This window comes from Primulina eburnea, unplaced genomic scaffold (genome assembly GCF_022965805.1).
Source record: "Primulina eburnea isolate SZY01 unplaced genomic scaffold, ASM2296580v1 ctg739_ERROPOS11973397, whole genome shotgun sequence".
In the NCBI taxonomy this organism is placed as follows: Eukaryota; Viridiplantae; Streptophyta; class Magnoliopsida; order Lamiales; family Gesneriaceae; genus Primulina; species Primulina eburnea.
In genome coordinates this window covers 1,057,221-1,070,976 of record NW_027331510.1, presented here as the reverse complement: position 1 = coordinate 1,070,976, position 13,756 = coordinate 1,057,221, and the positions used below count along the sequence as shown (strand labels likewise).

Sequence of the window (13,756 nt, the reverse complement as noted above, 5' to 3'; positions counted from 1 at the left end):
TTGATAAAGTGTTGCTGTGAAGTGTTGACAACATCTGAAGACAACACCTAATCACTGTTTTGATTAGTGCGCTGATCGTTGAAGACTTTTTCATTTCTAAGTTGATGCATCCTATGTATTTTGGTTTTACGATTTGTTAGAGGTTTAGGATGCAATTTGCTACTCGCCTTAATAAGGGAGTTGTTTTATTCTTTCACTAGTATTGGTTTTTTTAAACTTACAAGTTTTTCTAGTGAATTATTTTGCCATGAGGCACCACACAAGTATTTTATACTTGTGCATAATTTATATCTCGTATCTCGTATAGTTATCATTCAAGTTGCGTGTTAGTGTGTTAAACTATAATTTCCGATGCATGTTGTCGTGGGTATTATAACACCTGCGCACAACACCTACATTCTGATACATACAACACTCACCCTCGTCACACTCACACTGTGAGAACAGAACTTTCAATTGGTATCAGAGCCTCCACTTGACGCTACTAAGTGATCCTGTTTTGTTTTGTTTTCACAGGTGAAAAAGGATCATGGAAGCATCAACAAACACTGTTTTTAGACCTCCCGTGTTGGACGGATCAAATTATGCACTGTGGAAAGTAAAGATGAGGGTCTTTATAAAATCTATTGAAGAAAGAGCTTGGCTACGTGTAATTGATGGTTGGAGCCCACCAAAGATCGAGGATGCTGATGGAGACACTCGGCTCAAACCTGAAAGCACATGGACAATCGATGAAGTGCAAACTTCAAATTTTAATTCCAAGGCTCTCAATGCTATATTTTCATCTGTTGACACAAAGATGTTTAATTTAATCACCAATTGTGTCTGTGCCAAAGAAGCTTGGGATATACTTCAGAAACATTGTGAAGGATCCGAGAGCGTGCGCAAAACTAGGCTAAGGATGGTGACATCAAAATTTGAAAGCTTGAGGATGGAGAACAAGGAGTATATTCTTGAGTATGATAGCCGTTTGAGACAACTGTCTAATGAAGCTCACAGTCTTGGATATCCCATGCCCAATGAAAGATTGGTGAACAAAGTTTTAAGATCTCTACCTGAGAGATTTAATGTCAAAGTTTGTGCAATTGAAGAATCTAAAGACACTTCTAAAATCAATCTGGATGAATTAATGAATTCTCTCAGAACTTTTGAAATGAATCTTGATTTACAAAAGAATGATAAAGGGAAAACAATAGCCCTTGAAGTTTCAACCGACTCTTATGATGAAATCCTTCAAATATCTAAGGAAGTGAATGAGTCTGATTTAGGTGAAGATTCTATCTCTCTAATTACTAAGAAATTTGGTGATTACTTGAAGAAAATGAGAGAGAAGAAGAATACTAGACGAAAATCTGTGCTGCCCAACATCACCACTTCTACAAAAGTTCAAAAGTTTACCCATGTGAAAGGACAATTTCGACCACGGAATCAATTGGAAATACAATCAAATGTCCGAAATATGGATTCAGTGCAATGTAGAGAGTGTTCTGGATTTGGACACTATGCCAATGAGTGTGCCAATCGACTTCGGAGAAACAAAGGCATGGCTGTCACTTTGAGTGATGAAGAGTCTGATGATGATCAAGGATCAAATGAATCCGAAAATCACACATCGTTGTCTGTTGTGGTCAAGGAGAAATGTTTAATGCAGATCAATCCTCTGGGTATTGCCACAGGTGTTGCAATACCTGGTCGCAAAATCTCTTCAAATTCAGTGTGTCTTGACTCTACAACCCTTGGTGAATCAAGTCAGTCTGAAATCCAAGTAGATGATGATGAAGTCACTCTGGAAAGTGTGCAGACAATGTATGAAGAATTATATGAAGATTGGATCAAAAGAAATAAAGTGAATGCAATTTTCTTCAAAGAGAACACTGAGCTGAAGTCACAAGTATCACGACTTGAAGTAATCTTAAGCAAGAAAGATCTGAAATTATGCAAAGCTAAGGAGGAGCTTGGAGAAGCAACTCAAATTCTTGCTAAGCTTAATTCAAGTTCATCCAAATTGGATTCACTCTTGATGATTGGAAAGAATGACAAAGCTGGACTTGGTTATACGAATAACCTATTTGAAATTGGAGAATCTTCCAATACTGAAAGAAAACCAACTGTCTTTGTCAAAGAAAGTGCTGAAATCACGAATGCTACACACACTGAAAAAGGTGTTTCATAAAAAAGGAAAATATCTACTAAAAGTCCAAGTCCAGGAAACGCCACTTTATCTGCCACTATTGTTTTAGACCTGGACATATCAAACCCTACTGTTTTAAATTGAGAGATGACTACAAGAGATGGGAATCTGAACAGGTGTTGCCTCAGGTATTGTACAACACCCGGCGCAACACTGCCAATAGAAAACCGTCGGTAAAAAAGGTTTGGGTGCCAAAAGCCAAAATTCAATGTTCTGTTATCTATACTTCATTAAAGACTAACATTGCAGGAATATGATACTTTGACAGTGGCTGTTCACGCCACATGACAGGTTCCAAAGACCATCTGATTGACTATGTTGAACTGAGAAGTGGTCATATGACGTATGGTGGTGGTGCTAAAGGAAGAATTGCTGGGAAATGGACCTTAAATATTGATGGATTGCCTAACCTATACAATGTGCTTCATGTCGAGGGACTTAACTCAAACCTAATAAGCATAAGTCAACTTTGTGATGATGGTTTGTAAAGTTTTTGATGACACTAATACTTGTATTTTAACAGGTACAAGGTCTGCTGACAACTGTTATCAACTTCGAGAGGACCTTGTGTGCAATCATTCAAAGGTGAGTGAATTAAACCTGTGGCATCAAAAATTGGGTCATGCAAACTTCAAGACATTGAAGAACCTTGGTAAGTACGATGCCGTAAGAGGTATGCCTAACTTATCCTCTGGAATTCCGTATGTTTGTGGTGCATGTCAAAAGGGTAAGCAAACACGTGTTCCCCATCAAGTGTTGCAACACTTTGGGACAACACGGTGTCTTGAACTCTTGCACATGGATCTTATGGGTCCAATGGAAGTGGAAAGCCTTGGAGGTAAGAAGTATTCATGTGTTTGTGTGGATGATTTCTCTCGTTTTACATGAGTAAGTTTTCTTAGAGAAAAATCCGACACATTTGCTGTTTTTAAGAAATTACATGCTAAGATTACTAATCTACATGATTTGAGGGTTGGTAAGATAAGGACCGACCATGGTAAAGAATTTGAAAACTCACACTTTATATCATTATGTGAAAAGAGAGGGATAACTCATGAATTTTCTGCCCCTAAGACTCCTCAACAAAATGGAATAGCCTAAAGGAAGAATATGACACTGTAAGAAATTGCTAGGGTCATGTTGAGTTCAAAGAATATTTCAAAACGATTTTGGGCCGAGGCCTTAAACACAGCATGTCATATTTCAAATCGTGTGTACTTAAGGAGTGGTTCTACTATGACATCCTATGAAATTATCATGGAATGAATGACCGAGACCATCTTGCAAAGTTTGACTCTAAAAGTGACAAGTGTTTATTCATTGGTTATTCATCCAATAGTCGTGCATATCGCGTGTATAATCTCATAACAAGAACGACTATGGAATCTATTAACGTTGTTTTTGACGATCTTGCAGATCTAACGGGAAAAACAATCGAGGATGATATTGATGGGCTACTGAACGTAAGTGAGACACTACCTAACACAGATGTTGCACCCGGTGTTGTAACACCTGAGACAACACCTGCACTGGCAGAATCAATTGATGAACCAGGAGAGTATACTGAAAATGATGATGTTGTAACCAATGAAGGGATTGATATTCCCAGTAAGATTCAGAAAAATCATCCATCCTCTCAGATCATTGGAGAAGCATTTGGAGGATTGCAAACTAGAAGAAAGGAGAAGGTAGATTATCGAAAAATGATGGGTCTAGTATGCATGACTTCTGTGTACTCTCATGCAAGCCATTCTTGTTTTGTTTCACTCATTGAACCCAAAAATATAAATGAAGCCTTAAAAGATGAATTTTGGGTTGATGCGATGCATGAGGAACTTGAACAATTTATTAGGAATGGTGTGTGGGATTTGGTTCCCAGACCTGATAATGTGAATGTTATTGGAACCAGATGTATTTTTAAAAACAAAACTGATGAATCTGGAATTGTTGTGAGAAATAAAGCAAGGTTAGTTGCTCAAGGGTATACTCAAATTGAAGGAATTGATTTTGATGAGACATTTGCCCCTGTTGTCGGGATTGAGTCAGTACGACTTTTACTTGCTATTGCTTGTCACATGGACATAAAACTATATCAAATGGATGTGAAAAGTGCTTTTTTGAACGGCATTTTGAATGAAGAAGCTTATGTAAGCCAAGCTAAAGGGTTCGAAGATCCAAACCACCCGAACCATGTCTACAAGTTGAATAAGGCACTTTATGGACTTAAACAAGCTCCACGAGCATGGTATGGTAGGCTTACTGAATATCTGCTTGACTTAGGCTTCAAACGAGGTGAGGTTGATAAAACCCTTTTTATTCAAAAATCGAAGCATGATATTCTTGTGTGTCAAATTTATGTGGATGACATCATTTTTTGTGCTTCTTCTCAAAAGCATGTTGATGAATTTGTTAAATGCATGTCTACCACATTTGAAATGAGCATGGTAGGAGAATTAAGTTTCTTTCTTGGATTGCAAATTAAACAAATGCATGATGGTATCTTTCTGTGTCAATCCAAGTATGCCAAGAATTTGGTGAAGAAATTTTCTACCGAGAAAACTAAACACATGAAAACACCAATGGGGTCGACTGAAAAATTGTCCAAAGACGATGTTGGTGCAGGTGTTGACAACACCCAGTATCGCAGCATCATAGGCAGTCTTCTTTACTTAAGTGCAAGTCGTCCCGACATCATGTTTAGTGTATGTTTGTGTGCTAGGTATCAGGATGATCCTAAAGTCACTCATTTAAAAGCTGTCAAAAGAATTTTGAGATATATAGCCGGGGCAGTTAACCTAGGTTTGTGGTACACCAAAGAAACAAACACAAATTGTAAGGCCCAGGGCCGAAGAGGGCGGGGGGTGATCGCCGGTGCCATCAGTTGCACGGACAATGAGCGGCTCCTGACAGGCTTCTAGGTGGAGGGAACATGAATGAACCGACCCACACGGGAATGAGATGGATTCCGAGACTGTTCAATGTAATGGACTGTACAGTTGAAGAGGGCTTAAAAGATTTCATTTGTACTACTCATATCACAAAGGTACATCTTTTTTTCGGTAGCTCATCACATAAGAACTTCAAAGTTAAGCGTGCTTGGCTTGGAGCAATTTTGGGATGGGTGACCTCCTGAGAAGTTTCCCAGGGTGCGTGTGAGTGAGGACATAAGCACGCTGGAAAGACCCGTCTTGATACAGTGAGGACAGTTGTCGAATCTGAGACGTTACAAGTGGTATCAGAGCCGACCTCTCTTAGTACGGTGTGGTTCGAGGACGAACCAAGCGGAAGCTGGTGGGAATGTAAGGCCCAGGGCCGAAGAGGGCGGGGGGTGATCGCCGGTGCCATCAGTTGCACGGACAATGAGCGGCTCCTGACAGGCTTCTAGGTGAAGGGAACATGAATGAACCGACCCACACGGGAATGAGAAGGATTCCGAGACTGTTCAATGTAATGGACTGTACAGTTGAAGAGGGCTTAAAAGATTTCATTTGTACTACTCATATCACGAAGGTGCATCTTCTTTTCGGTAGCTCATCACATAAGAACTTCAAAGTTAAGCGTGCTTGTCTTGGAGCAATTTTGGGATGGGTGACCTCCTGGGAAGTTTCCCAGGGTGCGTGTGAGGACATAAGCACGCTGGAAAGACCCGTCTTGATACAGTGAGGACAGTCGTCGAATCTGGGGCGTTACACAAATCTAGTGGGGTTTAGTGATGCTGACTAGGCTGGAAATCTTGATGATAGGAAGAGTACCACTGGAGGATGTTTTTATCTAGGTAACAATTTGGTGTCATGGTATAGTAAAAAAGCAAAATTGTGCATCTCTGTCCACTGCTGAATCTGAATATGTTGCAGCTGCTAGCTGTTGTTTACAACTTTTGTGGATGAATCAAATGATTAAAGATTATGGATTCAACAGTGACACCCTAGTAGTATACTGTGACAATTCAAGTGCAATTGATATTTCAAAAAATCCAGTACAACACTCTCGAACAAAACACATTGACATTAGACATCATTTTATTCGAGATTTACTTGAGAAGGGTATGATTCGAATGGAATTTATTGGAACTGAGAACCAACTGGCTCCAAATTTCGCTGTCTCTCCCCGTACCTGGTGGGCCGGTACACAATGGTATGTGCTAACCCTCTCTCAGGTAGCCTAATTCTCCTTTCGAACTACGAGATTCGGGCTACAAAACCAATGGATTTCGAGAGATTTTCCAATCTTAGGAAGTCTCTCAGCTTGTGTGCACAATGATCGCTCACGGATGTTGTCCTGGGTGTTACAACAACTGTGGACAACACTCAGCATGCATGTGCATGATATTTTTAGGATGCTAGTCATATTGCATTCATTCTGTTTTGTGTGAAGCCTGTACAAGTGAATGATACTAAATGGTGTGCTCTCAGTTGAGAATCAAACTTTCTATCAAAATTTTCTAAAGTATGGAGTGTGCTCAATCTAAGTCATTAAGCTGTTGAGGATGTTCGTGTACCACATGATCTTGTCCAATGTAGAAAATGACTTAGAAAATTTTTGAGCTATAAGGTGAAAGATAGAAAAGAGGAGAAAGTGAACAAAAAAAATTGTTTAGAAGAAAATGGAAAAAGCTACCTAGAGGAGTCCAATGAAGACCGTTCTTCTAGTATGGGAGCTACCACTTCTAAGTCAAAATACAGATGGAAAACGCTACCTAGAGGAGTCCTATGAAGACCGTTCTTCTAGAGTGGGAGCTACCATGTCTGAATTAAAAATGTTCAAGAAAGTTTGAGTCCAACTTGTAAGTGTTGCCAAGAGGTATTGCCAACACCTAAGTACAGACTGATCACAGTTTGATCACATGCGTCTGTATTTCATTTTTGATCATATTTTAGGCATAAATTTAAGTCATTCATACTGCTGTTATGTGAATTCATCATGTCCAGTTGGCTATCAGTTTTTAATTCATGAAATACGAAGAAAACCCTAACCGACTTAATTTTGAAATTTCTTGATTTCTAACTGTTTGTGGGGTTAATCCGACGTGGTGTTTTATCCTGCCTGATTTCTTGAAATAATGATGGCACTGTTTCAGAAAGTTACCGTTGGGTGAGAGTAAAAAATTGAGTTGAAAAGGTGCTGAAGTTACGGCTCAACAGAATGTTACCGTTGGAGGGTTGTGCTTAAATAATTAGGAATGGATGAATAATAACTTTACTGTTTAGTATTTTCCCTCACATTCTAAAATTTCTCCTGCCCTCGCTATTCATTTTTTTTGCGTAAAATATCTCTGTTCTTCTCGATTTCATGTGTCCTTTGAACCAATCTACCCCTGTTATTCTTGATTTCGCAGATGACTGGCTTTGACCTTCACGACATTAGGAGTGAAATGGCTGCGAGCATGAGTGGAAAATCACCTGACACAACACCCACAGCCGAAACCAATGTTGAGGGGATGGAAATTGTGGGGGTGTCAGAAAAACTAACTCCACTGGAAATGATTGCTCCTGGTGAACCTGGGAACGAGATCAATGTCGAGAATCCACCGGACTTTGAAGTTTTGAATAAAGCGTTTCCCACTGCTCCTCTGCGCCGAAGGTCAAAGAGACAAGCAGGGTTCGATCCTGACTTTGTTCCAACCAAGAAACCACGGGCCTTTACCTCCTCAAATCTTCTGGACCCTGATTTCTCATCTGGAGACGAATCCAATGATGATGATTTTGAGTTGGTGGCTCGCCCCAAACCAACTGCTGCTGCAAAGAAACCTGGTTCTACTTCTGGTATTCAAAAGCAAAACCCCATCACAGATACTCAAAATGTTGCAGAAGAAAGAATTCCTGATGAGCCTGTAGAAGATGAACAATCTCTGGCCGAGTTTCTTGCTCACCTTAAGGAAGAAAAGGCTGCCCAGAAACAAATTTCTAAGGATGATGAACTTGATTCAGAAATGATGGAGTTTGAGAAAAACCGACCTGGAGCTTCTGATGATTCCTCTTCATCGTCTGTATCTGGCTTTGAATCTAAGGAACAGGGTGATGCTGAATCTGAGGATCTTGGCTCTGAAGCTAGTGAGTCTTCTGAAGATGTTGCTGCTACTGCTGCCGATGCTGAGGTGGATGTTGACAAAACCGAGCACCACACTGACTCTGCTGACTATGATTTAAGTAAGTCTTTTTCCCCCAAATTTTATTCTGAGGAGAACTTAAAAAGCACTATAGCTTTCTTGGAGTCAAGGAACCATTCTCTCTCCGAGCAGGTAGAAGAGCAACAATCCAGGGCAGAGAAAGCCGAGAGCGCCCTGTCTCTGGCTGAATATGATAAGGGTAAATGGCAGGCCTCCTTCCTTCAATCTCCTAAGTTTAAGAAAGCCGTTGAAGACCGGGCTTATCCCTTTTCCAGACAGGCTTTGAAAAGAGGCTGCGCTTTTACCTGGGGATATGGGAGATTTCCCGGACTTCGGCCTTGCTATAGCATCCCTTCCCAAGGATGGTGAAGAAGAGAAGGAGGCTTCAGGAGGACAGCCAGAGTTCTAGCCAGTAGACTTAGACTATGACTGTATTTCTCTTTATTTATTTCTTGTAATTCATGCCTTCGGGCTTTTATTAATGAAAAATTCCTTTTCCTTTAATAGTGTCTCGATTAATCTTCAAAGAACCGAGTAATACAATTGTCTTTATGCAAATAACCAGAAAATATTCTAAGTGTTGAGAACTGACCGGGATTTCTTAATAGACAATCGAGATAATGAACCATGTTTTCACAATGAATGAATGTCCAAAGTGTAGATCCTGCCAAGTTAAGAATAATTAGGGTGTGTTAATCCTTGGGCCGGGGAACATGTCCCGGGACTTGAGAATGGTCGAGGTGCGGTTCCCTGAGCTAGAGTGTAGTGCCCTGGGCTTTTAAGAACCAAAGTACGGAGCCTTTGGCCGGGGAACATGTCTCGGGGCTTGGGAATGACCGAGGTGTGGTTCCCTGAGCCAGGGTGTAGTGCCCTGGGTTTTTAAGAACCAAGGTACGGAGCCTTGGGCGGGAGAACATGTCCCGAGACTTGGGAATGGTCGAGGTGTGGTTCCCTGAGCCAGGGTGTAGTGTCCTTGGCTTTTAAGAACCAAGATACGGAGCCTTGGGCCGGGGAACATGTCCCGGAACTTGGGAATGGTCGAGGTGTGGTTCCTCGAGCCAAGGTGTAGTGCCCTAGGCTTTTTAACTAACCGGGGCTTGGTACTTCCCGAGTTAAGATACAAGAAACAATATATAACAATTTTCTCTGGGAAAAATAAATCTTTCATTATATCTTCAACCAAACAATTACATCTGTTAGGCATAATACTTCTTTAAATTAAATACATTCCAAGGTCTTTTGAGATAATGTCCATGTGCATCTTCTAAATAAAAGGATCCCGAGCTGACTCTCCGGGTGATTTTATAAGGTCCTTCCCACCGAGCTTCCAGCTTCCCAACATCCCCAGCAGGGTTGAATTTTTTCATGACTAGATCTCCAACTTGGAAGTCTCGGATCCGGACTTTTTTGTTATATGATTTCATAACCCGGCTCCTGTATGCCTCCATTCGAATGAATGATCGGTCTCTCTTTTCTTCTACCAAGTCCAATTCTATGGCCCGGCTTTGGTCATTGTTGTCTGGGTAAGATTCTACCCGAGAAGATGTTTGCCCGATCTCAACTGGAATGACTGCTTCAGAACCATATACCAAGTTGAAAGGGGTTTCTCGAGTAGGTGCCCAGGGAGTAGTTCTGTAAGCCCAGAGAACACTGTGTAATTCTTCCACCCAATCTTGTCCTTTGCCTTGTAGCCTTGTTTTCAGTGTTTGTACAATAATTCTATTGACAACTTCTGTTTGGTCATTATCTTGAGGATAGACAACAGATGTGAAAGACTGAGTAATTTTCATTTCCCGGCACCAGGACGTAATTCTTTTGCCCTGAAACTGTCTTCCATTATCTCAGATCAGTCTTCTGGGCACTCCAAATCGGCACACAATGCTCTTTCACAGAAATTTCAGAACTTCCTACTCAGTGATATTAGCTAAGGGCTCAGCTTCTACCCACTTGGAAAAATAATCAACAGCTACTAGCAAGAATTTCTTCTGAGCCCAAGCAATTGGAAAAGGACCAACAATATCCATGCTCCATTGATCAAAGGGGCAAGATGCCCAAATACGCTTCATGAGAGTGGCCGAAATGTGATGAAAATTTGAATGATGTTGACAGCCCTCACAAGCCTGGACCACCCGAGCAGAATCTTGACTAAGAATCGGCCACAAGAACCCAGCAAGCATTGTTTTCCGGGCCAAAGATATTCCCTCGAGATGCTCAACACAAAACCCTTCACGAATCTCGCGAAGGACATAATCCACTTCTTTCTCAGACAAGAATTTTAATAGAGGTTCCTTGAATGATCTCATGTACAAAACTTTATTTAAGAGAACAAACCTGGGAGCTTGTCTTTTAATTTTCTGAGCTTGAGCTTTGTCCTCGGGTAGTTCATTATTTCCGATGAACTTAATCAAAGGTGTCGTCCAAGAGTCCTTGGGTGCTGGTAATATCACTTCCTCGGTGGAAAGGATCAACCGGGAAATATGCAAAACTTCTCGGGTGCTAACTTCTGACAACGAAGCAGTCATTTTTGCCAGAGCATCTGCCTCGCCATTCTCCTCCCGGGATATTTGTTCAATACTCCAATCCGCAAATATTTCTGCCTGGGCTCGAATGAGCTGCAAGTATTTTAGCGTCCTGTCATCTTTAGCTTCATACACGTCCTTTATCTGTTGGGCGATTAGCTGTGAATCAGAGTACAGAATAATCCAGGAAGCTCCAACTTCCCGAGCAGCTCGGATACCAGCAAGAACAACCTCATACTCGGCCTCATTATTGGTCACCCGGGAATCAATCCTTAGTGCCAATTTGATCTTCTCTCCTGGGAGAGATACTATCACAACCCCTACCCCACACCCAGCAAGGCTAGACGCCCCATCCGCGAATACTCTCCATACTTCCTCTTCATCGGGTTGGACCATCTCGGATAAAAAAAATCCGACAGAGCTTGTGCTTTGATGGAAACCCGGGATTTGTACTCAATTTCATATTCCTCCAACTCCATTGTCCACTTGATCATCCGTTCGGATACTTCTGAGTGAGCCATAATCCTTCCGAGAGGACTATTGGTAAGAACAACGATTTGGTGCGACAGAAAATATGGTCGCAGCTTCCGGCGGTCACGATCAAAGCTAAAGCAATCTTCCCACTTCGCTGCATCGAAGATCGGGACCTCTTAGAGTATGACTGACATAGTAGACAGGCTTTTGATCAGAGCCCTCCTCTTTTATCAGGACTGAACTGACAGCATACTCTGTAGTAGATAGATAGAAAAATAGTTTTTCCCCGGGCTCCGGATTCACTAATAGAGGGAGCTCTGCAAGGTGAATCTTCAAATCCTGGAAATCCTGTTCACATTTCTCATCCCACCCGAATTGTTGGGCATTCCTTAGAACCTGAAAAAAGGATAGCTCATGTGTGCTGACCGGGATATAAATAGAGACAGGGAAGCAATCCTCCCGGTCAGCTTCTGTTCTTCTTTGACAGATCGGGGAGATGACATGCATAACACAGACTTGACTTTCTCCTGATTCACCTCAATCCCCCAGTCTGTTACTATGAAACCCAAGAACTTGCCACTCTTCACTCCAAATATACATTTTGCCGGATTGAGCTTGATTCCATAGTTCATCAGAGTAGCAAAAGTTTCTTCTAGATCAGTAATAAAGTCCGCAACCTCCTTAGACTTTCCCAGAATATCATCCACATAGACTTCCACATTTCGGCCCAGTTGCTTCTCAAAGATTCTGTTCATTAGCCGCTGGTAAGTAGCTCCTGTATTCTTCAACCTGAAAGGCATTAGAATAGAACAAAATGTACCTCCCGAGGTGATGAAGCTGGCTTTATCTTGATCATTCTTGGCCAGGGGGATTTGATGATACCCCTGGTATGCGTCCATGAAACTCAGCTGTTCAAAGCACGAGGTGGAATCCACCAGTTGATCAATCCGGGGCAGGGGATAATGATCCTTGAGACAAGCTTTATTGAGATCCCGGAAGTCCACGTACATCCGCCACTTTCCGGTGGATTTAGGCACCAATACCACATTGGAGATCCATGTAGGAAATTGAATTTCTCGAATGTGGCCGGCCTTTACTTGCTCATCTATAACTTTGTCCTTTTCAGGACCAAAGTTTCTCTTCTTTTGCTGCACCGGGTAAGATCCCTGGAGAATATTCAGTTGATGCTCCGATATCATGGGCGATATACCTGTCAACTCCTGTTGAGACCAGACAAACACATGAATATTAGCTTTCAAACATTTAATTAAACTCACCTCGGTGGATGTACTGAGGTCCCGAGCCACCCGGATGTGCTGGCCCGGTCCGACATTCTATCACCTTCTGCTCCTCCTTCGCTACAAAATGTACTTCCCATTTCTCCACTATTCTCCCTCCTCCATCTCTAACCTTTGCTTTCTTTCCTTCCCTCCTGGTTTTGCTCTGATCAGCCCGGACTGCCTCCACATAGAATTTCCAAGAAGATGACTGATCTCCCCGGACTTCTCCTACCCGGGCTCCCACAGGAAATTTTATCTTTTGATAGTAGGTGGATGCCACAACCCTTAACTCATTCATAGCCGGCCTCCCAAGAATGATGTTATATGATGATGGGGAGTCCACCACAGTGAAAGAAGTCATCACCATCTTTTTGAGATCCTGGAAGCCCAGAGTTAGTGGTAAGACAATCTCCCCTTCAGGGTAAACCACATGGCCAGCAAAGCCAAAGAGGGCAGTTTCCACAGCTTCCAAATGGTAACCCTGCAAATTCATCTGCATGAAAGCCTCTTTAAAGATTACATTACAGAGCTGCCCGAGTCAATAAAGACTCTCAAAATGTCATAATTTGCCACCCGGACTTGGATAACCAGGGCACTATTGTAGGACAGATTCACCCCCTTCAAATCTTCCGGCCCAAAACTGATGACCGCCTCGTTCCTCCTCGTCCCCTCTACCTCCATACACTCCCTCCTACTTCTTGATTTCCTCGCTCGATTAGAGTCTCCATCAGTGGAGCCTCTTGATATCATTTTAATCAACCCCGTAGCAGGGGGCGAATTTTTTTTCTTTCGGGCTCGGGCTCGGGCTCGGGCTCTCTTCTTCTCCCGATCTCACTCCTCGGACTACTCCTCATACCTCCTCCTCGGGTACTGGATCCTGGCTGCCGAGATGTCCAAGGTGGCAATCTCGGTCTCTTGTTGTCGTGAATGGGTCCCGGGGTGGAAGGTAAGACATAATTTCCCTTCAATGTTTTGAAATCCTCGGTGTTATGATAACACACTTTGTGGAGAGAGCAAAATCCTCTCTTCTCTGGCCGGGATAATTGATGGTCTGGGGCCAGGTCTCTACTGCATTCTTGGACTTCCCTCTCCCGGGGAATCTTTAGAGGCACGTGGTGAGAAAAGTGTCATGAATTACACCTCTTCTGTCCTCTCTCCTCGGGCTTAGACACCCGGTCCCCTCTCT

The 13,756-nt window shown here is 42.2% G+C and overlaps 2 protein-coding genes across 2 annotated transcripts; both read right to left on the bottom strand.

Annotated features, from left to right (window-relative positions):
* Positions 1–9,493: 9,493 nt before the first annotated feature.
* On the bottom strand, positions 9,494–10,087 carry LOC140822191 (uncharacterized). The gene has a single exon (XM_073182930.1). It carries the CDS (start codon positions 10,085–10,087, stop codon positions 9,494–9,496), a length of 594 nt encoding a protein of 197 aa, XP_073039031.1.
* A 117-nt stretch (positions 10,088–10,204) lies between these two features.
* LOC140822190 (uncharacterized) lies at positions 10,205–11,212 on the bottom strand. Its single transcript, XM_073182929.1, has one exon. It carries the CDS (start codon positions 11,210–11,212, stop codon positions 10,205–10,207), a length of 1,008 nt encoding a protein of 335 aa, XP_073039030.1.
* Positions 11,213–13,756: the final 2,544 nt, after the last annotated feature.

Bases quoted from the DNA above. Each gene is read 5' to 3' on its own strand.
- LOC140822191 (XM_073182930.1), bottom strand. From the start codon at position 10,087: ATGAAAATTACTCAGTCTTTCACATCTGTTGTCTATCCTCAAGATAAT.
- LOC140822190 (XM_073182929.1), bottom strand. From the start codon at position 11,212: ATGGTCCAACCCGATGAAGAGGAAGTATGGAGAGTATTCGCGGATGGG.